The sequence below is a fragment of the Neocloeon triangulifer genome, unplaced genomic scaffold, assembly GCF_031216515.1.
Source record: "Neocloeon triangulifer isolate White Clay Creek 2 clone unplaced genomic scaffold, ASM3121651v1 ptg000022l, whole genome shotgun sequence".
Taxonomy (NCBI): domain Eukaryota; kingdom Metazoa; phylum Arthropoda; class Insecta; order Ephemeroptera; family Baetidae; genus Neocloeon; species Neocloeon triangulifer.
In genome coordinates this window covers 6303281-6329230 of record NW_026775562.1, presented here as the reverse complement: position 1 = coordinate 6329230, position 25950 = coordinate 6303281, and the positions used below count along the sequence as shown (strand labels likewise).

At 35.9% G+C, this 25950-nt stretch overlaps 6 protein-coding genes across 8 annotated transcripts in view; 2 read left to right on the top strand and 4 right to left on the bottom strand.

Annotated features, from left to right (window-relative positions):
- Positions 1–74: 74 nt before the first annotated feature.
- On the top strand, positions 75–2057 carry LOC132204501 (beta-1,3-galactosyltransferase 6-like). 3 transcript variants are annotated; one of them, XM_059633037.1, is made up of 4 exons: positions 75–229; positions 575–956; positions 1184–1394; positions 1581–2055. In XM_059633037.1, exons 2-4 carry the CDS (start codon positions 585–587, stop codon positions 1922–1924), a joined length of 927 nt encoding a protein of 308 aa, XP_059489020.1. In that variant the 5' UTR covers positions 75–229; positions 575–584; the 3' UTR covers positions 1925–2055. The 3 variants fall into 3 exon arrangements, with proteins under 3 accessions (XP_059489020.1, XP_059489019.1, XP_059489018.1); XM_059633036.1 differs by having other exon boundaries at positions 133–292; positions 1581–2056; XM_059633035.1 differs by having other exon boundaries at positions 156–306; positions 1581–2057.
- A 41-nt stretch (positions 2058–2098) lies between these two features.
- On the bottom strand, positions 2099–3332 carry LOC132204502 (lipopolysaccharide-induced tumor necrosis factor-alpha factor homolog). The gene is made up of 3 exons (XM_059633038.1): positions 2953–3332; positions 2331–2481; positions 2099–2274 (listed from the first exon to the last, which is right to left on the bottom strand). Exons 1-3 carry the CDS (start codon positions 3191–3193, stop codon positions 2172–2174), a joined length of 495 nt encoding a protein of 164 aa, XP_059489021.1. The 5' UTR covers positions 3194–3332; the 3' UTR covers positions 2099–2171.
- A 616-nt stretch (positions 3333–3948) lies between these two features.
- On the bottom strand, positions 3949–5852 carry LOC132204560 (lipopolysaccharide-induced tumor necrosis factor-alpha factor homolog). Its single transcript, XM_059633139.1, has 3 exons — positions 5380–5852; positions 4503–4647; positions 3949–4445 (listed from the first exon to the last, which is right to left on the bottom strand). The coding sequence occupies exons 1-3, from the start codon at positions 5666–5668 to the stop codon at positions 4340–4342; spliced, it is 540 nt and encodes a 179-aa protein (XP_059489122.1). The 5' UTR covers positions 5669–5852; the 3' UTR covers positions 3949–4339.
- Positions 5853–6739: 887 nt separating this feature from the next.
- On the top strand, positions 6740–8873 carry LOC132204561 (lipopolysaccharide-induced tumor necrosis factor-alpha factor-like). Its single transcript, XM_059633141.1, has 3 exons — positions 6740–7049; positions 7986–8133; positions 8192–8873. The coding sequence occupies exons 1-3, from the start codon at positions 6800–6802 to the stop codon at positions 8295–8297; spliced, it is 504 nt and encodes a 167-aa protein (XP_059489124.1). The 5' UTR covers positions 6740–6799; the 3' UTR covers positions 8298–8873.
- LOC132204559 (cyclic nucleotide-gated cation channel subunit A) overlaps positions 8416–25950 on the bottom strand; it is a 75056-nt gene continuing 57521 nt past the window's right edge. Inside the window, exons 7-14 of the mRNA XM_059633138.1 lie at positions 22493–22569; positions 21816–22106; positions 18561–18706; positions 17864–18079; positions 12863–13229; positions 11111–11366; positions 9844–9940; positions 8416–9307 (exon numbers count right to left, since the gene is read on the bottom strand). Coding sequence (XP_059489121.1) covers positions 9151–9307; positions 9844–9940; positions 11111–11366; positions 12863–13229; positions 17864–18079; positions 18561–18706; positions 21816–22106; positions 22493–22569 — 1607 coding nt within the window. The 3' untranslated portion in view covers positions 8416–9150. The remainder of the gene's footprint in view (positions 9308–9843; positions 9941–11110; positions 11367–12862; positions 13230–17863; positions 18080–18560; positions 18707–21815; positions 22107–22492; positions 22570–25950) is intronic.
- LOC132204599 (uncharacterized) lies at positions 24797–25520 on the bottom strand. Its single transcript, XM_059633219.1, has 2 exons — positions 25368–25520; positions 24797–25074 (listed from the first exon to the last, which is right to left on the bottom strand). Exons 1-2 carry the CDS (start codon positions 25429–25431, stop codon positions 24797–24799), a joined length of 342 nt encoding a protein of 113 aa, XP_059489202.1. The 5' UTR covers positions 25432–25520.

Below are 25950 nucleotides of genomic sequence, written 5' to 3'. Positions count from 1 at the left end.
ATTTTTTCGTGTCTTGCATAACTTTAGGCTGCATATTTTGAGGAATTCATTTTCAGTTTGTTTCACAATTTCGCATTTTTGTTGGCAAGAATGGTGATCAGCTGCTTTCTAAAAACAAGGCTAGCAGATCGAACCGAACGGATTGAGAGAGTTTAGATTGGAGTTGGATTATGTCAAATTATTGCGGCATCATGACATAATAAACACGCGACATTGGACACTACTTGCAGTATGTAAAGCCTCACTCTATACTTGAACGTTCTTTCAACTCGATGCAATGAAATATGCCAGGGTAAAAAGAAATCGGTACAAAACATACTAAAAAGACATCAGAAAAAATATTAATGTTCTCTAATATAAAAAGTCCTTTTCTCTGTCAAAATTTTCTTTTCAAAGACGTGCTTTAAATTATTTTTACACATTGATTTATTTAATTTTGAATGGAATTATATTTGATTAGAAATTCTATCCTTGTTTTTTCAAAGAAAACATTATATTAATATTTTGGTGCACCCATGCATATTTTAATTTGATTTTGTTTTCATTATAAGCTGATTTTAATATTTTATTTCAGATTATGCACAATGCGTGACCGGACAGCGCTGCTGTTGTGCCTTGGCTCGTTCCTCTTCGGCTGCATGCTGACCTTGAACCTGATCGCCCTGGACTCGGCTGCCAAGCCTAAGAAGCAGTCCGAGTTAACCTCGAGCGAGCAGCAGAATCTGCTGATTGTCTTAGTCTTGTCCAAACCAGAAAACTATGCCCAGAGGAATGTCATCAGAGAGACGTGGGCTTCGGAGGCGGCTGACGACGCCGTCTGCCTCTTTGTGCTGGGCAAAGGTGGCGACAAAAACCACCTGCGGCACGAGGTCAAGCAGTTTGACGACCTGCTCTTCGTCGACGTGCAGGACAGATACGACTCGCTGACCACCAAAGTCCTCCAGGCTTTTGAAAAAGTGTGCTTCCATTTATTAGATTTATTAGATTATATAGAACGAAAAACATTTCAATTACAGTTTGTTTACAAAGAAAAGACCAGCTATGTTACAGTCTTTATACTTTTAAAATTAGATTGATTTTTTATGAACAGATTAATAAATTTTTTAGTTATCCATTAACAAACATTTGATATTTCCGTCTAATGTATTCAACAAATTATTAATTTACCATACATTAATTGCAGGTCACATCTCATTACAACTATAGATTTTTGCTGAAGTGTGACGACGATTCTTTTGTGCGCCTCTCAGCCCTCAAGACTGAACTGCAGACTGCTTCCTCGCCCCTCTACTGGGGCTACTTCCGGGGTGATGCGCGAATAAAAACTTCCGGAAAGTGGCGCGAAACAAAATGGGACATTTGTGACCGCTACCTACCCTATGCACATGGTGGAGGTAATTTTACGTTTTAAACAAATAACAAGAAAAAACGTTAAAAGAGTAAAACAAAAACTTAATTTTAAAAAATGGGAGTTAATTACGATCGAGATCTCATTTAGAGTTCAATTTAATTTTAAATGACTGAAGTTTGTATTTTGTTGTCTATTTTTGCAGTCCTTAAATCCTTGATCAAAATTACAGGATATGTATTATCGTCCGATCTCGTGTCCTTCCTGGCTAGAAATGTGCAGATGTGGCGCCGATTCAACAGCGAGGACATCAGTGTGGGCACGTGGTTGGCGGCCGTGGAGGCGAGGAGGCGGCACGACCGGCGCTTTGACACTGAGCACCGTTCCCGTGGCTGCAGCAACAGTTACCTGGTCACTCACAAACAGAGCCCTGAGCAGATGAAAGCTCTGTGGAGGCAGCTCAAGGAAAAGGGCAAGATGTGCGAGACCGAGGAGACCCTGGTGCCAGGGTTCGAGTACAATTGGAACGTCCCGCCCTCCAAGTGCTGCAACCGCGCTGGCGACGGCGGAATTTGAACTTTTTTAAGATAAAGAAATCTGATTTATGTGCCACAAATCCCAACGATTTTATGTTCAATTTTACACACTGACAGCTACTGAAATATAAATGAAACATTTTTATCTTGAGGAAGTTTAATTTATCAATTTTTATCTAAACCAGGTAAATAAAAAGAAAATTAAATATCTGAAATTATTTCCAAAACTTTGTTATATATTTATTAGTTTCCAGTCCTCATGTTTTCTGGAATTTGCATATTTGATTCTACATGTTAGAGTTTCCCAAATAGCTGTCGCATCGGGTGCAGTAATGGTTGGTCTTCCGGCAGCCTGCGGTGCAGTACGGGATGCAAATGCATGGCCAACAACTGTAAAGAAAAGTAAAATTAAAAGCAAAGTATAATGAATAATGGTGAAATTTTACAAGAAGAGGAAGAGGCAACAAGCCCAGCAGTGAGTTTTGCAAATCGCCTTGTGGTTGACCCTGGTAGGTACGACCATGCCGCAGTTTGAGCAGGTGACTGAAGTGCTGTGGTGGGGTAGACCCTTCAGGTCCCGCACAAGTAAGTGTTGTACTGAAAAAAGATTTTATTTATTTAAAAAACAAGATTTTTTTATTTTCTAACCGTAAAACGTGAGATTTTTATAGTTTGATTATTAAAAAAATTAAATTAATTATTCTTTCTTTAGTTAATTTAAAACGTTACAAATTTTGGTGGTAATTAAAATCAAATTATTCTTATTTAAAAATATTTTACAATATTCTAATACTATTGATGGATCTTTTTTGTTATACAAAAATATCCAAGATTTAATATATATTGCATTATTATTGATAATTTTTTTAAATTAGTGTTTGAAATAATTTTAATTTAATATTAAATTTATTTTAGATTTTTAACTATGGAAATTATAAATTATATTATTTTTTGAATATTTCAGAAAAATTTTTCTGCGAAAGTCAACTTTTTTATCACATTCTTTTAGCGCGAATAATAAATGTGTGAATAATTTTGCAACAATTTCGTTGCTGAATTTAATCATACTTGTGTCACGATTCTGCATGACCATCATGCGCGGTTGCTGGGTCACAGCCACCTCGTTCGGATCTTCATCAGGGTTTAGGAGGTGATTCAAACCGATGGGCTGCTGCGCCGGGGGTGGCGCAGGGTGCATTTGGTCTTGAGCGATGTGGGGCCGAGCAGCATCCTCGTCGAGAGGCTGGTACGGCGGCGGTCGGACACCGCTGTAAAAGTGGTCGCTTATATCTTCCTTGCCGGAATACATTTTGATCTCCGACACAAATCAATCCGCTTAATTTGCGCGCACCAAATTTAGACTGACCTGCAGAGAGATATATAGTTTTCTCGTCTGCACTGTCGAGTTTTCAGATTTCAGAGACGCTGCGCGTAGAACGAAAGATAAGAACAAGATGTTTAAGTGGAGGGGCATATAATGTGCTGCGTTGTATCCCAAGCTAAGAAAAAAAGTAATGAAGAAGCATATTTTGCGAGGCCTTCAGGAAACTTGTCCCCGATGTAGCGAATGGCAACGCTGCTGCATATTGGAGCTTTTGATGGGACTAACAAAGGGCGAAAAGTGCTCGGCGGCTCGCTAATATCTTGTAATTTCCTCATACTTTGTACATCCTTTTATTGTAGGCGCATCCTACAAGCAATAATTCTCAAATTTTTAATTAAAAATTAAACAACTCTGAAAGAAAAATAATATTATTATATGAATTTTTAGCTATAATGAAATAAAAATTTAGAAAATAAAGGAAAAATTTCACAGTATAAAATAAACTATGAGAAGGATTTTTTCGTTATGATTTATTTTGAACGAACAAATTATGAAAGTCAATAATTCCTTGAAAATTATTTGCGAATTAAAATAATGTAATTTTTTATGTTTTATATTGAAATGTAAATTTTTAGTTTCAATTACTATATCTGGGGAAATTAAATAATGTTGGTTTTTCTGAAACATTTATTTTACATAATTAAATTCTGTATGATGATACATTTTCGGTTTCACTCTCAATTTTATAAAAAATATTGAATATAGACCGTTCTTAAAAGAACAAGATACTTTTAAGAAAAACCTCTTAACTTTGCAGTCCATTTAAAAAATTCAATAAGGGAAACAGACATTATAGTTAATTTTTCTAAAAAATTTATTACGCCCAGTGGGTCGCAAGGTCACCGTGTTATCGGCCCCGAAAGGGGAAGATCCGAGTTATCGACTCTTGCGATTTAGCAGGCCTGTCTGCTACCGCTGGTGCCTTTCCCAAAAGGAATAAACAATAAAAAGAAATTAAAAAATCAAATTTTACGTAATAAAAATTGATTGATTTTATTTGTGATGTGAAAAAAATATTGAATGGCTACACTCGAGGTGGATTTCATAAAATTGAAACCGGGCAAAAGAAAATTACAAATTTTCAGAGTTTCCCAAGTAGCTGTTGCACCGGGTGCAGTAATGGTTGGTTTTCCTGCAGCTGGTCATGCAGTAGGGAAGGCAGACGCATGGCCAGCACCTGTGAATTTATCGATCATCATTGCGAATTATTATTATTTAATGCAATTTTTTATACAAGAAGCAGAAGAGGCAACAAGCCCAGCAATGCGTTTTGCCAGTCGCTTCGTGTTCGACCTTTGTGGGAACAATCGTGCCGCAGTTTGCGCAGGTGACCGATGTGGCGTTGTGAGGTAGACCCGCCAGACCCCCGGTTAGTTGCGCTTTAAATATAAATTTTTTTCAAATTAGTTGACAAAATATTAAGTAGCAAACTATTTTTTCTTTTTTCCCCAAACCATTTGTATGCCAATATAAAATTAAATTGAAGAATTCACAAGTTCTCTAAGTAAACGTTATTTATAATATAAAGCAACTCTTAAAAACTTTGGGATAATCTAGAATATTGACAGCATTGACTGATTGAATTGTTTTTTTTTTTTTTATGGTTTTAGGGTCAGGCCTGCTGTGCCCTTTTTTTAGTTGCACAGGAGGCGCTACTCAATTTTATCTTTTATTACTTCTTTTATTGGGGTGGGGGGTTGTTATCTTTATTACAAGCATTATTTTAAATTCGTTGAATATTCTTATCAAGTAGAAGTTTTAAGTGAATTCAATTTGATTGGGTTTTGCCATTCTGATCAGGTATCAAATCTCCGAAATCTCTGTTCAAATCAAAAGATAATATAAAATGTAATTAAAAAACCGCATATTTGGTTTAAAACCAAAATTTTAAAAAGTAACAGAAAGACGGTAAGCATAAAAAATGGTTTTGAAATGAAATTCAAAATTAGAATGAATATTTCTAATGTAGTCCTAAAAAGTGGAAATGTACACAAATTGTTTATTTTTATAGGCTTTTTTTGCGTTCAAAATTAAACTGTAAATATAATTTACGCTGTCAATGTCAATATACTTGAAAAAGAGACAAAGGCATAAAATTATAAAATTCATACTTGTGGTCCGACTTTGCATGACAACCACCTGCTGGGCTGGTGGCATCGGTGCAGCCACAGGCACGTCAGGTTGGGGCATTTTAAATCCTATAGGAGGAGGTTGTTGCTGGTGGGGTTGACCTACAGGTGTCCATGGCTGCTGCGGGGGTGGCTTTTGGTAGATGTCAGGGGCGAGGTGGGACTGCGAGGCCTCCGGGTAGTACGGGGGTGGCCTCTCGCCGTGGTAAAAGTGGTCGCTGTCCTCGTGGTGCAAATGATTCTTGCTGCCGGCCACCGTCGCGGGATGCATTTTACCTCGGGAAAGTGTAAATTAAACAAATTCGTTAATTAGGTGCGTCCTGTTGACGGGAACAGATTATCCTAAAATGAGAATAGAAAATTCTCCGACTGGTTGATGAAGATAAGACATGCAGTGTCAATTCACTCTCAAGAGTTTGACGCAGAGGAGAGACAGAAAAGATAAGCTCGGTTTTGTGGGGCGTATGATGGAGTAGTGCAATGGTTGTGACCAGCGCGAGAGATAATTTCAAGTGATTAGTCAGCCAGGAAAAGGAAACGACAAATGGGAAATGAGACGCTTATAAGCCTCCCATACAAACAAAACGAGAAAATATAAATTTAGATTTTTACTAGATAGTGAAAATAATAAAGGAAAAAATCCATATCGATGTTAAAATCAGAGAAAGGCAGGAGTCAATATTTGATCCCGTCCGATGGTAGCAGGCGTTTTTGTAGGGAACAACGTCAATATACAGTGACCGATGATACTAGAAAGAACTCGAATCACAATAAATCATCATTTTATTCACTATTATTTAAATCAAAGTTGGAATTTCATAATAAAATTTCCTACGCGATGGTATTTTTTAAACTTTTTGTGAGAACCATTTTTCACGTCATAGTTTTTCCTTTTCACGCGGATCGCTCACAAAAGTTTACAATGTTGGAATATTTATACTTTGAAAGATTCATTATTAAATTAAATTAATGAGCTTCAAATTTCATCAATATGCCTTTAAATTTTTTTTTATTCATTATATATTTTTTTAAATGTCTACTTTTTTTTATTATTTTAAATAATGAATTGATTTTATAGAAAAAGCAAGCTTGTGAAATTTAGGTACTTTGCAAAATAATATATCCATTATTTTATCCACGCATGTATTCATTTGGTGATATAAATTATTTTTATTGTTAATATTTTAATTTTCCAAAATTTACTCTAGATGTTTCTGTGTCACCCGAATTTTAATTTTCAATCTGTAAAAGAAAAATCGGTTTTTGAAGATTGGCAGCGTTCCCTTTTTTGCAGATCGATTATTTCGACCGGCGATAGACAAAAATCTTATCTGTCCGAACACCAATTCACGTGATAAACCCGTCACTCTTGCTCGTCACTTGGCGCCGATTCTCTCTCAAAATGGCCTCGTCCAACGAAAAGCAGCCCCTTCCTGAGGGTGGCGAGATGCCGCCCCCGCCCTACAGCGAAATAAACCTCAACCCTGGGCCTTCGACCACCCAACTCGGACCAAGCGAGCAACCCTTCGCGCCGTACCCCACGCAACATGCGCCCTATCTTCCGCCTGGCCGCCCGGCGGTGGTCACCATGACCCCAGGGGCCCAAGGACTGAATGGACAACAGCAAAGTGTCCTTGTCATCAATGCCAGACGTAAGTGTAACTTTTACTGAATCCAAAAATTCAAAAATTGAACAATATTAAAGCAGAAAACTATTAATTTATTTCCTTTCTCAATATATTAATTTTGAATTTTTCCATGTGAAAAGGGAAATTTTGGATATTTTTTAAACAAAATATTTGACTATGTAAATTTGCCTTAACTAGATGAGTCATTACCGATATTCCTTTTATCTTAACTTATAAAAAAAAAATAATAATTCAGGTGGCCATTACGATTAATAATGTTAAAGGATTTCATCATAAATTTTCTTAAACATTTCAATTTCGCGATTAACAATTCAATTCCCTAGAAATTTCTTTGCATTCGTAAATTTTCATTGCTTACATAGAATTATTAAAAAACAATGACAAAATATCTTCATATTTATTAATAAACACAATTTGCAACTATTTAATGGCGACAAAATAAAATATTTGGTAAACCACATTTAAAAAACTTTAGTTACACCAAAGGCCATTTTTAATCGTTTTAAATTTATTTAGGGGGGTTCAAAAGCCTAACCTAGCCCAGTCTAAATTAACCTGACCTAAGCTAATTCAACCCGCCATTTAATTTATATTTTTAATTTTCAGATTGTTTAGCCTGGGCTAGGTTAGGTCTTCTTTATTGTCAGAATTGAATCATATAAAAATGAAATATTCTAATTTAGTGCAACTTAAAAGCTCATCTATTGACTTTTTTAAACCAAAGAATTAATTACGAAAAAGAAATCTAAAAAACAGTTGCAAAAAAACGACACCGATAATTCCCATTCTTTGATCTATTTTCATTAGGGGTGCAACAAAATGACATAAATATTGCACTCTTGATTAATGACCATCAAGTCGATCTCTAATTGGTCGTGGCCGCACATAAATTCAGCAGCTAATTACTCGCTGGTGTGTCAACAAAACGGATATTTGCAGGGCCCCGTGTCTTTCTCGATGACGAATTGCTGCCGCCGTTTTCCGTCCAGCTCGTGTGTCCGTGCTGCAGACAAATGGTTCAGACGCGAATCGAATACCGACCAGGCTCCTCCACCCACTTCGCGGCCCTCCTCTTGTGCATCTTTGGGTACTTATTGCATAAATTATCTTACATTTCACATCGACTGATGTATCTCGACTTGCAGATGCTGGCCGTGCTGCATTCTGCCCTACTTTATGACGTCCTGCCAGTTTCCCTCTCACTTCTGCCCCAACTGCCAAACTTTCCTTGGATTCGCTCCAAATGTGTGATTTTAAACTGCTGCTGCCGCAGCCGACGCAGCGGCTCTACAGAATATATTGTGATACTTTTTGTAGATAATAAGTAGTTTAAACTGAAGTTCTTTTTGGTAAAATGAAATGGGGAGATTTAAATAAAAAATTCCTTTAAAATATAAAAATTTGATCAGTTCTGATTTAAAAAATTTATATTTCCTGAGAAACGTTTTAAAGAAAGAGAGTACTTAAAAAAATCACCCCAAGCTTAAACTGGCTTGTTATATTATTTATCAAAATTCATCAACCTTTATTTTAATGATGATTAAAAATTGACATAAATTATTTTTTACTTGGGTTTTAAATCTCCCTTCAACTTAACTTTCTTGTTAATTCCACCACTTAAAATTTTATTCTAGCTCTCTGTTCAAAACCGCTTAAACAAGGTTGGATGCAATAACTCACATGTAGCATTCCCTTGTGTGCGTGTTTCCACACTTAACAAATTTATTAATCCGCCATTCCCGTTTTTTTTTTGTGTGGTTGTGTGTGTGTACGTACAATATAATTTCACTTCCAAACAACAGTAACAACAATAAACATATTTCTCTTCCGCAACACACGAGTGCATTATTTCTTTCATTTAAAACCCGAAAAAATCACCACTCTCTCATATATTATATATTGTAAAAAACGCCACAACATTCCTCGTGTAACACGTCAGTGATAAATCTCACCACTTATTAGTTCGCGATTGCCGAACTCCTCCAGATAACAACTATAGAATTGCAAAGTGTCCCCTTATTTGATTCCTCTACCGCCGTCACTGCCCGCAGCTGCCAATAGTCCAGTTCGCAGCAATTTTCTGATAAACATCACTTATCACAAATCAAGCCTCGGGGCTCTTCGGGTTCTCGACGACCGTGGTCTCCTCCTCGGAGTCGGAACTCGAGTCCTGTTGGTCCAGACACTGCTGCTGCTCTTCCTCCAAATCCAGAGCGTTCACCACCACGCTTGGGATGACCTCAGCACTGCTTGGCTCGCATCTAATTAATAAAATTCTTCTCAAAACTCTTGCTTTTAAAAAATTAATAAAAAAATTACAAAAGCCCGTGAAAAATTTTGTAATGCTTTTAATAAATAGGTCGGGTCTCATTTTTAAATTGTATGATTTTTTCAAGATAAAGAAGCAAATTAGTTTTAAAATTCTGTATTTAACAACATAGAATAATGATCCTTTTTCTCACAATTTAAATTTAAATTGTGAAAATGAATTCAGCTTGGGGCCCAAATCATAATCAGAGCGGACCTCTTTTGAGGCCCTTGCGTTTTAGCAACTGCCAGGTGTTGAGGTTTCTTCACATTTTGTATTTCTCTCGACTCTCTTTAATTTTTTTAGGTGATTTTTGAACAATTAACAAAAATGATAATATTTATAATTAAAACGGACCAGACATTTTAACGAAAATGGTTAAAAAAATATCAATTTAAATAATTTTTATCCCAAATAGGAGGGTAAGCAACTCGCTGAGCATATCGGTGAGGCCGGTTGCATACTTTAAAAATAAAAAAATGTACTCACGCCTCGTCGTTTTGCAGTTGTTGGATGACAACCTTCTGAGCCTCGTTCTCCTTCTTCAAGTACCGAACGTACTTATGGATTTTTCCCATTTGCTCCTCTGAAAAATGTTCCCATTGTTAGGCAAGCGCTTCCTTCAAGGACGATTTCAGGATCAAACTATAAAGCCCTTGAGCAGGGATAATCCCCAGTCAATTTGATCGCAGTCACGACCTTGCGGAGAAAAGCGTGTTTAAAAATAGCCTTGGTAGAAAATATGAAATTGGATATTATGGACACCTGGGGATCGTCGTATTTTTTTTTTAAGAAAACTTCGATAAAAACGTTTTGGACACCATCGTTTTGAGAAAATCAGACTTCTTCCGCAAGAAAATCTTGAACTATATGAGAAACTTTTTCTCTAATTCCTTTAAAAGTGAAATCCTGATTTTGAATTATTTGCATTTTTACAAATCTATTTACTGACAAAATTTTAATTGAAGAAAAAATAATGCCAAAAAAGAGTTACTATGTTTGATATGGAATAAAAATTGAATGAATAATTTGGAATTTTCATAAACTCTTCGGAACTCTTCAACAAATGAAATGCTTAATTAGGGATATTTATTCCTAATTAAATATGATTACATATTTTGCTTCCAGAATTAATTGAAGAAATTGTAAAATTATCTCGACGGGACGTTATTTGAATGAAACTGGAATGCTTCTAAAATTATTTCAGATTAACCAAATGATTGCGAGTCGGCCAGAAAATAATTCCGACCCTACTTTATTTTAATCCCCATAAAATGATAGGGGCATGCAAAGTACGACTTCAAAGGGACACCGCAGTGCTCGACCGCACCGCTGGGGAAGGTCCCTTGCAACTGACACGCGCCCCTCTAATTAATTAAATTGCGTTCGGCAGCGAGCGAGAGAGAGACACAAACCGGCCGGCACGCATCGGTAATTGACTTAATTGATGTATAGCAGAGCAAAGGACTACTTTTCATAATTAATTAGCTAATTAATTGATAGCTATATATAGGGCTGTGAAATTTAGAAGAGATCGACGATTGTCTTTCAAATCGTGAAATTTCCAAACGATTGGCACCAAAGGAGAAAACCGGACAAAGTTCATAAAATATCAAGGGAATTTTTTCTTCACGCGGATGAAGATGGTGTGAGAATTGTCTTCAAGCCTCTTAGTATTTATTTTTATGAAATTTTTAAATATGCAACAAAAATGTTCTTTTTGATTTTCTACGATTATAAAAATGTATGGACTTGCCTAGGCGGAGGACCTTGTCGCGGATCGACTCATTCTCGGCCTCGGCCTTCTTCAGCTCGTCCTCGTCCAGCAGGCCGTCCTTGCGCAGCAGTTGGCAGCCGCGCTCCAGCAGACTGCGCCGCGCCTCAGGGTAGTCCTCCAGGGCGCGCCACAGGTCCGCCTTAGCCAGGCAGAACACGTCAGAGTAGCCCACGCTGCGCACATTCGCCGTCCTGCGGTTTCCAGTGCGGTTGCCGGGAATGTTCAGGATGCTCACCTATTCACACAAATTTGAAGCGAAATTCAAATAAATACTTCATGGTTATTTGCTCAACTTTTACCCCGACAAAATTGAACATAATTTTTTTTAAGTTGTTTCAGTGGAAGAATTTTACAATTTTTTTTTTATATTGAAAGATAATTAATTGAGGTTGAGGTCACATAATTAGTAATCCAGACAGAGCCTCTTCGAAATATTTTAAAGTAATTTTTACCAACTGACATCTCGCTTGACACGAAATCCGATGGAAAAAAACTGGACCACTGCGGTAAACCTAATCAATAAAAAAAAAAAAAAATACTAAATTGTCACAAATCTATCCAAGATGAATAAAAATCTCAAATCGACTTTTTTTAAATTTATATTTACGCAAAAATATTGTTGTACATCTGAAATCACTTAATTTAATTGATATCGAGATGCTTTTAATCAAGAAGATTACTTAATAGTTTATAATATTTTTTATAATAAAAAGAAATTTATTAAAATTTCAAATTTTATGACATTTCATTTTATAACCTACCGCGTTCAATATTTTAAAGATGATTTTATATTTTATTTTTTCAATTTTATATGAATGCAAAAAATATGGAAGCTCTCACCATTTCCCGTAATTTCAAAAGCCCGACAAATTTATTTCCCCTCAACGCGGCAGCGGCTTTTCATCTTTTTCAACATTAATCAGGAGAGGTGGAAAAATTCGCTTGTACGGTGAGCGGATTTACTCGCATGAATAATGGATGCGCGCAGATTAAGGTCCTGACTGCAGTTCTTAGCGGGGGTGATTTATTTTGACACAACGTTCCGCGAAACGGAAATTTCTTTGTTATACATGGGGTACCTTAAGATCACATGGCTTTACGACTGGAAAGTATCATGCTTTTCCTTAATCCTCCTAAATTTGAGGGCAGAGCTTTTAAAATTGCTCATTAATTTCACCTACAAATTTAGACTTTTGAATCACAAATAAAGGTACTGGAACATGAAAATAATGAACATTATTTCACTTATTTGGCCCATTTCTCATAAATCACCTATGTAGCAAGCAAAAAATTCAGTAACAAGAGGTCTGCAATACTCAAATATTAAATTTAGTTAACAAAAATTAAAAAAAAAATCACTTTGGTTTATTGAAATGAATAAATTCTATTTGAAGAAGTTGACACTCGAGGAGATGATCATGGAAATGAAGCGATTGGGCTTTTCCTCGTTGCAGAAAATTGTTTTTATTCAAAAAGAAATGGCTCTACCAGTTTCGGTCACGGTCTGCGACCCTATTTCATGAGCAAGAGAAAATACAAAAAAATCAGCAAATTGAAAAAACACCACATTTTAAAATAAAAATTAATTTAGGGTCGCAGACCGTGACCGAAACTGGTAGAGCCATTTGTTTTTGAATAAAAACAATTTTCTGCAACGAGGAAAAGCCCGATCGCTTCATTTCCAGAATAAATTCTAGTTTTTTTCGCCTCATTTAATTCAAAGTGACTGACCTCTCCGAAAACGCTGCCCGCGCCTAGAGTCGCGAAGGCGGTGCGGCCGTCGTCGGCGACCACGATGAGTCGGCCTCGCTTGACGATGTACATCTCCTTGCCGACGTCGCCCTTCCTGCACACGTAGTCGCCAGGGCTGAAGACCTGCAGGGTGAGGCGCAGCACCAGCTCCACCAGCAGTCCCGGCTCGCAGTCCTGGAAAAGCCGGACCCGCCGCAGGGCGTCCAGGTGCACATGGATGGCCAGTTCGGCCTTCAAAGGATCAGGTAAGGCGGAAAGGACGCGACCTTCGTCCAGGGCCTGCTTGTTGGCCCACAGGTAGTCGAACCAGCGAATCACCCGCGACGCCAAAACCGGAGACACGCGTCTGTCAAAAGGATGAGAAAAATCAATTAATTTTTTTTCAATTTCATTTATTTTTTATTTCATTACTAACAATAATCATATAAAAATGTTGTTTTTATATAACCTTTTTCGACGTGTCGCTTTTTTCCCAGTTAAAATTTTAATTTATTGACCTCGAAGAATAAATAATCATAATAATAAATATGATAACAATTAATTGTTAATTGTCCCATTTTTTTTTTGTAATTGCTCATTTTGAATTGAAAATATGCTTTTGATCAATTTCCAATTATTACAGAGAAGACAGAGAAGAGTTTTTTTAAGAATATGGATTATTTGTAATATTGTTTTTCTCTTCAGTTTCTTCTTTTTTTGTACTTATGTTTTGCAAATGGGGCGCGTCGCAAGGAGTATTGCATCGTGGCGACGTCTCATAAGTCAATAAAGAGTAATAATATTATTAATTCAATTAGATGAAAGCGATATATTACTTTCAATGACATTTAATTATTTCAATTTTATTATTTAAATCTAAGCGAAATAAATTTGAAATCTTAAAGATGGTGAATTTTAAACAAAAACTCTTATTGATGAAACAATAATGTGCAATTTTTAAAAGTACATAAATATAGCTGATTAGCACACATTAAAAAAATCTAAATTTTATTACTTTTTCCAGGATCAGAAAATACATTTGGCAAGACTCTGATACTTTCATTGTTTTTATGCTTTCGCCAAATTTACCACTGCGAGTCGGTCTGGCAGAATTGAAATCCGAGGGAGAGCAATAAAAGCCGAGGCGGATGAAATAAAGGGACGATCTGTTGGCGGAACAGATTTTTATGGAAAAGGTCTCGTATTTTTTGACAATCCGCGCAAAAAGCTTTGCCCGACGGATGTTTCCGTCTGAAATATCTTTTGTATATTTCCCGGAGCGTTAAAAGAAAGAAGAAATAAGGAAGGAAGGATGCGAGCCAAATTTGCGCTGTGAAATTCTGAAAGAAAACGTCAGGGGATTAAAGCAGTCGGTTGTGCTCTGTTGCAAATGGAATTTTTCACAGAAAAGGGGTTGAGCGTGGATTATATGTGGGAAATGAAGTTACACGCTGGCGCCGCACCCTCGCCGAGAGGAAAACCGATGCCGCAAAAATGCAATCATGGAAATACGCGCACCACGCAGCTCCCGTTTTATTTGGGGGTGCGAAAAGTCGTGCGCGTTCAAAATAAACCGCTCTCGAAACCCACGCCAGAATGCATAATTAAGTTGCTATTGTGAACGAGATCTTTTCCCACTTTCAAACCGAAATGTACTTCAGGAATATTGAGGTGGATCATATTCTTATGTATTTTACTGTTCTAATGTTGTGAGAAAAGTTAGAAATTTTTAAAAAAAATTGTATGAAAAAGAAAAAAAAATGAATTTGAATGAAAGCTCATTAAAGATTTCTAAAATATTTGTGAAAAAGATCTTTTAATTAAATATAAAATACTTTTTTAATTTATTATCCATATTGTGAAAAGAAAAAGGGTTTATACTGGAGTTAAATTAAATAATTAAAGCTAAATTATAAAATATTTTTGAGGCCTTTTATGTTATTCAAAAAACAAGAGATAACACACCAGGTGAACAAGATAAATAAATTATTAAATAACTTACAAAATTGCACAGTTATTATGTTATTATTATGTTATTTATTATTAACTATTCTTCTTGGTCAATACAAAAATTTTAAGTTGCTAAAAGGGAGATGAAGTAGTTTTGTGAAAAATAATTTTATTCTTCCCGGTGAATACAAAATTTTAAATTGGGAGAAAAAGAGCAGAAAGGGTTTACAACTTGCAGATGTCAGCTACAACGCCCGACATTAAAAGAGAATTTCGTTAATTAATATTTTTTTTTCAAATAATTAGTTGTTTTTGTTTGACTTGTTGCGAGAAAATAAATGAATTGAATTGAATTAATTATAATTTTTTTTATATAATAATTATACATTTTGTTGAGAGTGACAAAAAAAATTAAATTAAAAAATTTCCATCCAATTTTTGTGACATGATCAGTCCACAAGTGCTTTTTTTTTTTTAATAAAGTATATTTATTTGAAAAGAAATTTAAGAAGTAAACTTTAATTTTCATGTGAAATTTTAAAAGTCCCACCATGATTTTGGCCACCAACAGAGAATCCAGCGCAGACCGAAGTGTGCATATATGTGGAAAATGATTTCTGCCGATACTGCATGGAACGAGAGTAAAACCGTATTCCATTCACACGCAAAAAAATAATGAGCGCCATCACAAAAACCAATCAAGTCCGGCAGCTGCCGCACGCGTGAAAAGCAAAAAGCCGTCAGACTTTCAATCATATCCGCTGCCAAAAAAATAGAAAAGCACGAAGAGTTTTATTTAATGCCTGCCCTGCCTGCGGGGGTTGTTTCCGTCCCTTATGAATGAGGGCCTATTCCATTCACCTCGGCGCGGCGCGGCCAAACCATTCACTTTTGGTTCATGCGTGGGTCGGAGCTTCCGTTCGAATTAGCCCGAGGGGTGGAATGCAAAGGTTTCAGAAAACTCTATCGGAAAATAACAAAATTGTGAAATTGTTAAACAAATCACATTTTTCTGAATAAGAGGAGAGAGAAAAGCGGAGAGAAGTAATTTCCTAATTTTTCATATTCTTTATTCTATTTATTTACAATTATTTTTGTTTATTCTTTCAACTTAAGAACGAAAAGGAATTTTGCTAAAACATCAGAGACCATTAAGATCCCATCCGCCGTAATGAACTTGGTTGACTTTTGACGAAATATTATTTGAATTAAAGGCAAATAAAACTAACAGTCATGTGAATAAATTCAGCATGTTATTCACTAGGTTTAATAAAATAATTCTCAATTTGCAATCAATCATTTGAAAATTTCATGAAGACATTTTTGCACTTTTTCAATACAAATTTGAGCCTTGTGTTGGAGGAAATTCAAATTTTATTACAATTGAGAATATAAGTTTTCTGGTTTAAAGGGAGGTCAAAGGAAGGTTGCATGACTTGAATGGAAAACCCATTTTATTTCCAAAGGAAAATTTAGCGACAGAAAAGATAAGCCATAAAAGGCTGTCAATGGGCCGCTGGTCGTATTAACGAGAAAATTTCCAATGAGCTGTTTTTCCCGAAGTCATGTTTTGTTCGTCGCGGCGGATTTCGCGGTCGCCATGGCAACCGACCCAGCGAGCACCATTCATCAAGCGACGCTGCCATCATGTTGATGCGTGAAACACACAGAGCCAAGTTACATAATAATAATTCCCCCAATTGAAATGCGAGAGTTTCAATTATAGGATCCGAGCCGACGAGCAAAGAATTTGTTTTGAAGTTTCCGATCTTGGTCAGAATTAAAGAGGTGGCGAGAGAAATTGAAATTGGCGATAAACCAAATCGTGGTGCGGCGGAGGGTCTCTTGCCCTGATGCTGATCAATACTTGGCCTCTTAAATTCGCGAGGCCTCCCGCCAAGAGCGCGGATCAAAGCGTATGGACAAAAAAGTTGGAGTGCGTGCACGAGGAGCAAAAATTGATATGCTGTAATTTAACAGAGTGAAAAAGCCTCGCCCTCAAAAATGTCTCCTTTGTTACAATTTTTCCACCTTGGCCTCGTTCGGTATGAGAGGAATTAATTTCCTTAAATTTTTTAGGTTTTACTACGCACAAGGAGCAAATCAAATTTAACTTACGGGACGTGTTGGAAAAGTTTTGAGAATTGATAAAAAATATCGAAACATTGAAAATTGTGATCTTAAACTTTTTATCAAAACTGATCAATTTTCTGGCAAGAGAAGGTTGAAGAATAGATATTATTTTACGCTACAATCAATACTTTATAATTTACTTCGCTAATTTTCTTTTTATTTTCAATTCTACAATTTTCTTAAAATTTTGACAAATATACAGCAAAATTGTTCAACAAAACTGAACAAAACGGCGACTTATAATAAAGAAATAGCGGTAATTATTTTCAAATATATATAATTAATCATATCTAAAAAAATGAAATTTATCTTCTAACTTTAATTATTGATAGATTTGGATTTAATTTGAGATAATGATTTGCGAGTTTCTCCAGTGTTTCTTACTGTGTTTCTCCTCTGAATGATTAATATTTCATCACTATATATAATCTGTGGGATTGTTCACTCAGTTGAAAGCGACGACGTATTCTGCCTTTCAACTTGATCCATTTGTTAGAATTATCTTATGCCAGTTGTTCATTCAGTGCACAACCAATTACATTGTGTAACTCGCACGTTTCGATTGAACGAAATATCAACTCAAACGCGGTTAGAGCTAATCTTTCGTCACCAACCATGCGGATTGTTCATTTGAACATTAATTTCGCTGATGGAGAGAGAGGGGATGCTGCAAATATAGGAAATTTCAGCGAATCGATGGCTTTCAAGAATCAATTAAAATATTTAAATACAAAACAAATCAATATAATTTAAATAATTTTAGTTCGAACCAACAAAAGTAGTAGTGTACTTTTTAAGGAAAATTTAAGATTTTTTCTTAGAAAATTAGGATACAAGAAAAAAACAAATTATTGATGAAAATGGAGCAAAATTTTAAAAATTATGGGTCCCTTTTGAGAAATTCAAATTTGGTCTCACCTGAAAGCCATGTACTGCTTGATGCCGTCCATGCGGTTCTGAAACTCGACCCTGGCCGCGTTCATGTTGGTGATCATGCTGCCGATGTTGCCGACGATGGTGGCGAAAATCAGCACTCCGGCCAGAAAGTCGATCACCACGAAAAGGTACTCGGCGTCCGTTTCCGGCTGCGGTGTTTCACCAATCGTTGTTAACGTTAGGGTGGACCAATAAAAACTGCAAAAAATATTGTTTGATAATTGGTTAAAATTTTGCATTTTATAAAATAATTTCATTGCACTAATGAAAACAAAAATGCGTGATGTAGAATTTTTTTATTTTATAAACAATGACAAAAATAACAAATTGGAAATTACTTTTTTTTAATTTTGTAAACTTGAGTCAAATTATTAATATAATTGACTTCTCATATAGTTTTTTAGTCACTCAAAATTATTTTTGCGAAAGATAATATAAAACTTTTTCCATAAAAACCTTTTCTCAAATAAAAATATTTCAAATGCAAGAGGGTTGATATATAAATAAAAGCAATAAAAATGATATTAAATTTTTTTCAGGACGTGAAAACGACAAAAAGAGGTGGGCGAGTGTTGCGGGGGAGCCAAATGAGAAATTTTTGGTATAATTTACGGCCAGGCGGACTGAATTACAATCAGCTTCGTGCCGGGGCGTCCAACTGCTTTATTTTACGGCTCACCTGTAGATATACTGCCTGGAAAGGGACGAATTTCTTGTGCCGGTGATGTTGTAAACCCAGTGGTCGGTGCCAAATCCGACTGCGTAGCTGATGGCGAAGTAAATGCACGCGTTCCAGTGGATGATGAGCAGAATGAAGAGCACCACCTGCGTCAGTCATTCAAAAGGCTCAATTTATTAAGTGAAAAAGGAAATGTCATTGAGTGTAAATGGTCGTGAATTAACGTTGTTATATAATTTCATCGCAAAACTAACCGCAGATTTAGAATTATTTTATTAATTTCAATTTCTTTAATGCCATTGTTTATTACTTGTCAAATTGTTACAAAAATTGTTGGCTTAAAATTTTATTTGTTTAAAAGAAACGGATATTTACCATAAAATAATTAATAGTGCAATTCTAAATTATTTGTTAATATCAATTTAAATTAATATTAAAACTACAATTACCCTGCATTGGTAGTCAGTGAAATTTCACCATCTAAATTATACAATTTTCACTATTCTGACTGATTATTATTATTATTATTGTTCTTTATTGTATTATGGAATGTAATCACATGTAATAGGTAGTCCACGATTGAAAAGTCGCGCGAACGAACAAAGTTAATAACATGTGTGGCCCATAAAGCGTCCACGATCAGTTCGCTGGGCGAAATTTCTCAGTTCGCGCGACTCGCGCGAAGTTCGCTGGAGTTGAATCGAGCTCTACTCTGGCGAACTTCGCCAGACCCGCGTCGAGCGAAAAATCTTGCGCATGCGTGCTTTTCATAAAAATTAAAATAATAAAAAAGCTCATGAAGTTTTTTTTTTAATTTACTTATTTAGATTTTTTGCCAGATCTCAATTCCGTTTTTTTTTATTTTACAGGAAAATTTTAATTTTAAAGCTAAATTAATTAATTTATTTATCTCATTTCAATATATTTTGATTACATTTTTGGTACCTTATAACTTCATTTTCATAGAAATTAACTTAATTGTTTTAAAGACAAGAAAGTTTTGTTTTAAATATATTGATACATTGATATATTTAATTAGATTGATCAATTGAGATTATAAAATTAATTTAATTCTACATTACCCTAAACTATTTTTAAGAAATTGAAACGAAAGCTAATTAATCTAAAATGTCTATCGTCGCTGTTTTAAATTTGCAATTTTTATTAATATCAATTCTATTGTATTGAGAAAATCGTTTTAAAAATTTGATGAATAATTATTTTTCTAATTTCTAAGTGGACTCATTGTGGTGGATGGAAGTTTTAGCTAAATTCTTTGTGGTGGTGGTGCCTTAATAATTCAATATTTTCCTCCCAACAATTGATTAATTTTCAATATTTTAGATGTTTTGTAACCATTGGAAAAAATTTAATATTAAAATTATTGACATTTTATAGATTTTATAGTACTCTTGTAAATTACTATAAAAAAACGCATGAAAATTAAATATTTTATTTTTATTTATTTACATTTTTTTTGCTGAATTTTCAATTAAATTTTTTGGTCAATTCTCAAATATATAGTATTTTTTAACTTAACAAGATAAATTTAAATTTTTTAAATTTAAATCAATTTATTTATTAGGTACTTGTGACGTATTAGTGACGTAACTTCGCGCGAATATTGTATTTCAATCGTGGACGCTTCAAGCGAACGAAAAAAAAGTTCGCGCGAAGTTCCCTGTTCGCTCAGCGAAGTTCGTTCGCGCGAACTTCAATCGTGGACTACCTATAATGTCATGTAATGTATGTTATTTCATAATAAATTAATCAAAATAAAATAAATTGGTGAGAAATGTAGATTAAAAAAAAAAAAAAATGATAAATAAACAACAAAATTAATCTCTGAATTAGAAGAAATAATGTCTAAAATTTTGTCGCTCTTCATGAATATAATTAAATTTTAAGCGTGTTGGCAAAGCGATGAAATTCCGCTTAAGGTTAATCGCCTAAATGAAGTGGGTGCCCCAGTTTGCTCTGCTTCTGAGAAGGAATGGGGGAAGGTCTCTTTCTTTGCTCTGAGAGAGAGAGAGAGGGTTAAATATTTAAACTGCTCGTCTTTCTCGCGAAACAACGGCGGTTCTTGCTCGGCTCCCCCGAGAGAGGAAGGTTATTTGCGAGAGGGTCTCGTGTACATAGTGGTGGTCCCTACGGAGAGGGCCAGACGCCAGTCACACTCATTCATACGCAATTGCCGGCGATAATTAATTATGTCTCGCCGCTCGCTGGAATAGAGCATCGCGCGTCACGTCTCGGATGCGAAAAGTTACAACTGCTAATTGGAAAACTCGCGTGCTGTCAGATGGGCAAAGCACTCGCGGCAAATCCGATTACGACGAAAGCAGTCGGAGGGAAACGTGAGAGAAATAGGAGAACACAACGCGACTCGCCTTTCCGTCAGCAGTTTTAAACACTCTTGATCTGTGAAGGCGTCACGGAAATAATGCTGACCGCACAAATTAAGTGTTCATCTTGCAATCAGGAAAGATCAGAGATTAGATGTTAAAAGTATAGTACATACGCATTAATACCATCGAAAAGCTCTAAAAGATATTTTTATCCCAATATTGATTTTTTTATGATTTAATTATTTGTTAATTTCTTATAAGTTTCTAGAATTTATTAACAAGTAAAAGAATTAATGCAAAAAAAATCATATTTTGAGAATTTACTTTGAATTACTGTTGGATGAGCGCGAATTTTTTTTCTGTAAGCAAACAAATTTTCCCTTATATACATGAAATATTATTATTTTCAATTATTATAATTAGAGTTAATTTTTATAATAGCATCCATTTATACTCGATATTAAAATAAAAATTGATCCTTGCCAGATCGAAATATCGGAAAATGTTTCATGCTTTCAGTAAACGTTTTATTCAATGGAATTAAAATTGTTATTTTTGTAACACAAATAAACAATAAAGTTTGATGTGTTTTCCAGTTTTCAAAATTAACCGCTTGGGAAATGTGGACGCCTATATTTCAAAGGAGTTGTTAATTTATAGAGGCATAGACACATGAAGTGATATAAAGATGATAGATTTAAAGGAAATTATTAAAAAAAATAATTATTAATGATTATTAATAATAAGAAGGATTTTAATTTTGCAAATTTTTGTGATCTCTTCAATTTAGGAGCACAAATTGGTGACGCAGTTTGAAAGATTTGTCGGTTTTGGATCAAAACAAAGCGTAGTAAAAAACCTAGAATGGTTTATCACTCAGTAATTGTTTTGGTGTGAAAGAACTGACCTTGAGAATGCGACAGACGTTGGGGTAGCTGGTCCTGGTTTCGGTGCGGTCGAAGAACTCGAGCAGCCGCGGTATGCGCATCAGTCGGTTGAGCCGCACAATCACCGGGCACGGCACGTGGGGCCCGGCGCCGCAAGGCCTGAACGGCGGCGCCGGACTACCGGCGACCAGGTCGCCGAGAAGGTCACTTGAGTTGGAGGCGGCGGAGGCGGCGGTCGTCGGCGCCATCACCGCCGACCGCAGCAACACCATGTACAGCAGGTCCGTCGGCAGCACGCTCAACGTGTCCATCTGCGTTCCACAGTAAATAAATTTGCCATCAAATAACAATCAAATTTCACACTGGTCGAATTTTTGGAAATTAAATAATTTTTAAAAAAACATCTCTAAATAAAAAAATATCAGAATGCATCCAGTTAATTTAAAAACGAGAAATAATGTGGTATTTTTTTTTTTTTAATGAGAAAAAGTTTGCATTTCTTATGAAAAAAATACATGAAACAAAATCCGTGTCTTGTAATAGAAAAATGAGTTGGTTGAAAAATATCATAATTTAAAAGCCAAAACAATTAAGTCAAAACTAACGACATAGGAAATATCCATTAAATTGAAAGAGTTTAAGAAATAATATGAAATTCTTTCCATTTCTGTGAAACGTGGATTTGTAAATTTCAGACCTTAAAGCGGAAAGACTTCAAGTAGTTCTTTCTCAGCTTGCCAGTGTCCCGCACCATCAGGCCTTGCTCTAGATATCCTGCAACAAAATCGCAACAAAACTTCATTATATTTCTCAACTCTCCTCTTAATTAAAAGAAACTTTCTCTCCTGGTTTTCCGCATTGGAAGAAAACGCACCGAGCCATGCTGCCTTTATTGAAGAGAGAAAAACGCGACAAAACTGTCCTAATTTTTTCTTTCCGGGCTTTGCGATGATGGAAGAGGCCCGGGGCAATTTCGGTGCGCCCGCCCGCGCACTCAATCAAAGTCCAGCAAGAAGCGAATCAATCGATATGCCCTGCGTCGACGGGAGGCCGCTGTTTGACAAGATGCATGCTGAGAGGATTATTAGGCAGTCAAGCCCACCAAGGGCGAGCGCAACCCCTGCTAGCTAATTATCATTCGCCCAAATCTTCTCTAATCTCCGTCAGCACTGCGCGACTTTCCTTTCCTGCCTCACCTTCCTTTGTTATTTTGAGACTGAGCAATTTGCCTCGGAAACAATTTGCTTGGATTCCATGATACGAAATGTCAAATTAAACTAAATTAGATACAAGAGGAAACCAAGCTCAAAATGTTTTAGATATGCAATCAATTTTGCTGAGGATCCCATTACAAAGGAGAGGCGAGATAAATAATTTAAATTTTATCAGACTGAATATTAAATTGGCTTTTTTAAAATTTAAAGTAAAATTTAATTGAAGAATTCAGGTCAAACAATTTTATGAAAAGCGAATAATAACATTAATCTGATAAAGTTTGAAAGAAATCAAACCTTTCTATGCCAAATTGTTTTTCCAGAAAAAATTATTCAAACTTGATTGACTTGTAAACCTTACAAATATATGAATTTTTAGATCAGATATTATGTTTTATATCTCGTTTCTGGCCATCTTATTTCAAATAGTTTAGAATTTTTAAAAGTAAAAATGATAGGTAACAAAACAAATCTGCTATTGTACGTATGTAAGATATTAAAATTTTCTAGGTCAAGCAAAAAAACGGGGAAATTTCCTTTTGCCGCTCGCGGTCGTGCCTTTTACCCGATTTGACTAATTGCACCGCCGATGCTTCAGCCAGAGAAGCTCTCAATCTCTCCGCAAGGCACAGAGAAAAATTGAGAACAATAAATTTTCTTGCCCGACCGACGGCACTCGACTCTTCTTCTCCCGTCTCAGAACGGCGAGGCGAATCTCATCCCAGAATAATCTCTCTCAACAACGCATTGCTTGTAACGAGATCTCGGCCCCGGAGAATCTACAGCATCTCTTCGCAAGTTGGAGCCTTTGTTTGGTTTCCATAAATATAGAGACGCACGCCTTTTGTTTGGCGACGCAAAGAAGCGTCTGGCTCAATTTCTTCCCAGACTTCACGGCTTTTCGCAATTTCGTGGATAAATTAGGAAAGAGTTTGTAAATTATCCCTTTAAAATTGGAAGTGATATTTTATACAAAATTTGCAAAATTTTGGGTGATTTTTTTTTTTAATTTTGACAAAAGTTATAGTTAGTATAGTTTTTTTATAAATTTTATATTTTTGGAACAAGATATGAGAGAATATTCGAGAGGATTTTCCAGTTTTATTAATATTAAATATTTAATAACTCCTTGTTTAATTTGAAGCAAATCACGAATCATTAGAGTGTTCAATTAACACCATTTTTATGATTTCACATTTAATCCTAAATCAGAGACCAGCACGAAACGACTAATGAGTATTTGTTTTGTGAAAGCATATCAAATTGCCAACTGAATAGCATATCTTTTAATACAGACCTTTCAAATTACAGACCTCCTTACAAATCAAGCTCTAGAAACCCCTGTGCTTTATTTATCCTTATATAGAAACAGACGATGATTTTGAAAAATTGTCCTGGCTCCTTAAGACCCATATTTCAGACCACACTTCAAATCAAGCTCTAGAAACCCCTGTGCTTTATTTATCCTTTATAACGATTAAAAAGTTAACTTTAATCCGTTATTTATTTTAACCTCGGCTTCTTATCTCAAGGTGCAGGTAGACCTTTTTTAAACTTGTGAGAGGGTTGAAAGCACACAAATAAAATGCAGATAATTTAATTTTAGGAAAAACTCAATTTGAAACTTATTATTTTTTGATTAAATTTTAATGAAAGTTTTGGTTATTTTGAAAATAGAAAAAATGTGATATTCAAATGAGGTAATATGGATTAGGTAAGGAAAATGTGTTTCACATGATTAATATACAAATATTATGAAATAGGCCTTTTACGCGTTTCGTATTATATCACTGAAGTTGCACTCGCAAATTGTACTTATCGAGTTCGTTGTCTTGATGGTGCGGAGTGATCGGAGGTGATGGTCGCGGCGAGTTGTTGCTCGAGTCGATCGAATTGGCACGATGGCTGCCGGTCTGGGTGGCTGGATGGTGAAGCCACGCGGTCAGGTCGAAGGTGACGTGGGACCTGTCCGCCTGTCCCTTACGACGCCAGGGACACGGCTCTGGTGGCGGCCATGGACTCAGGAAGCAAGTCCGTCCAGGGGTGACCGCCCACCAGGGCAAACCTAGGGTGCGCAATCAAACCAGTCTTTAATTTAAGAATAAAACCCTGCCCGAAGAAATTTGATTTGAGCAATCAGAAGGTTGCTCTTGATTATTAATCGCCCGATTAAACCAAGAATTTTAGAGTAACTTACTCTGTCGGTCCACAGACCAGATGCAAATTAAATCCACCCCAAAAGGGTGAAAGTTTGAGCTCTCGCCTCGCCGGTACCACGGCGCGAGGCGGCCCCGTTGAATTTGGCTGGGCGAGACTGATTTGATTCGCATAAGAGCACCGTGCTCTTCCCCGGTTTACCTGTATGGTGGCAAGCGTTGCACTTTGACCGGCTGCAGCGAAGGAGGGAGTCAATGACCTTCATTGTTCTTATCACTCGCTGCCTGCTGCTCGCTCGCTCTCTCTCTTCTTTAACTTGCTCGCCGCACACGCGTTATTTATTATTTGTGTAAAAGGAAAAGGAAGGGATTATTGAAAATAATATCACATGAGAATTTAATATTAATTTTGGAAATTAATTAAAATTCGTTATACCTTATATAGACAACAGTCGATGATTTTGAAAAATTGTCCTGGCTCCTTAAGACCCATATTTCAGACCACCTTTCAAATGAAGCTCTAGAAACCCCTGTGCTTTATTTATCCTTATATAGACAACAGTCGATGATTTTGAAAAATTGTCCTGGCTCCTTAAGACCCATATTTCAGACCACCTTTCAAATCAAGCTCTAGAAACCCCTGTGCTTTATTAATCCTTATATAGACAACAGACGATGATTTTAAAAAATTGTCCTAGCACCTTAAGACCCATATTTCAGACCACCTTTCAAATCAAGCTCTAGAAACCCCTGTGCTTTAGTCATCCTTATATAGACAACAGTCG

What these genes read in the sequence shown, in the direction of transcription:
- LOC132204599 (XM_059633219.1), bottom strand. Translation starts at nt 25,431, where the DNA reads ATGAAGGTCATTGACTCCCTCCTTCGCTGCAGCCGGTCAAAGTGCAAC. An exon ending in CAACGCTTGCCACCATACAG is followed by an intron (nt 25,075 to 25,367) that starts GTAAACCGGGGA and finishes TGCGCACCCTAG; the next exon opens with GTTTGCCCTGGTGGGCGGTC.
- LOC132204502 (XM_059633038.1), bottom strand. Translation starts at nt 3,193, where the DNA reads ATGTATTCCGGCAAGGAAGATATAAGCGACCACTTTTACAGCGGTGTC. An exon ending in CATGCAGAATCGTGACACAA is followed by an intron (nt 2,482 to 2,952) that starts GTATGATTAAAT and finishes ATCTTTTTTCAG; the next exon opens with TACAACACTTACTTGTGCGG. An exon ending in TGTTGCCTCTTCCTCTTCTT is followed by an intron (nt 2,275 to 2,330) that starts GTAAAATTTCAC and finishes TTTTCTTTACAG; the next exon opens with TTGTTGGCCATGCATTTGCA.
- LOC132204561 (XM_059633141.1), top strand. Translation starts at nt 6,800, where the DNA reads ATGGCCTCGTCCAACGAAAAGCAGCCCCTTCCTGAGGGTGGCGAGATG. An exon ending in CCTTGTCATCAATGCCAGAC is followed by an intron (nt 7,050 to 7,985) that starts GTAAGTGTAACT and finishes GGATATTTGCAG; the next exon opens with GGCCCCGTGTCTTTCTCGAT. An exon ending in CTCCTCTTGTGCATCTTTGG is followed by an intron (nt 8,134 to 8,191) that starts GTACTTATTGCA and finishes CTCGACTTGCAG; the next exon opens with ATGCTGGCCGTGCTGCATTC.
- LOC132204560 (XM_059633139.1), bottom strand. Translation starts at nt 5,668, where the DNA reads ATGCATCCCGCGACGGTGGCCGGCAGCAAGAATCATTTGCACCACGAG. An exon ending in CATGCAAAGTCGGACCACAA is followed by an intron (nt 4,648 to 5,379) that starts GTATGAATTTTA and finishes TTATATTTAAAG; the next exon opens with CGCAACTAACCGGGGGTCTG. An exon ending in TGTTGCCTCTTCTGCTTCTT is followed by an intron (nt 4,446 to 4,502) that starts GTATAAAAAATT and finishes ATAAATTCACAG; the next exon opens with GTGCTGGCCATGCGTCTGCC.
- LOC132204501 (XM_059633035.1), top strand. Translation starts at nt 278, where the DNA reads ATGAAATATGCCAGGGTAAAAAGAAATCG. An exon ending in GCCAGGGTAAAAAGAAATCG is followed by an intron (nt 307 to 574) that starts GTACAAAACATA and finishes ATTTTATTTCAG; the next exon opens with ATTATGCACAATGCGTGACC. An exon ending in ACCCTATGCACATGGTGGAG is followed by an intron (nt 1,395 to 1,580) that starts GTAATTTTACGT and finishes TCAAAATTACAG; the next exon opens with GATATGTATTATCGTCCGAT.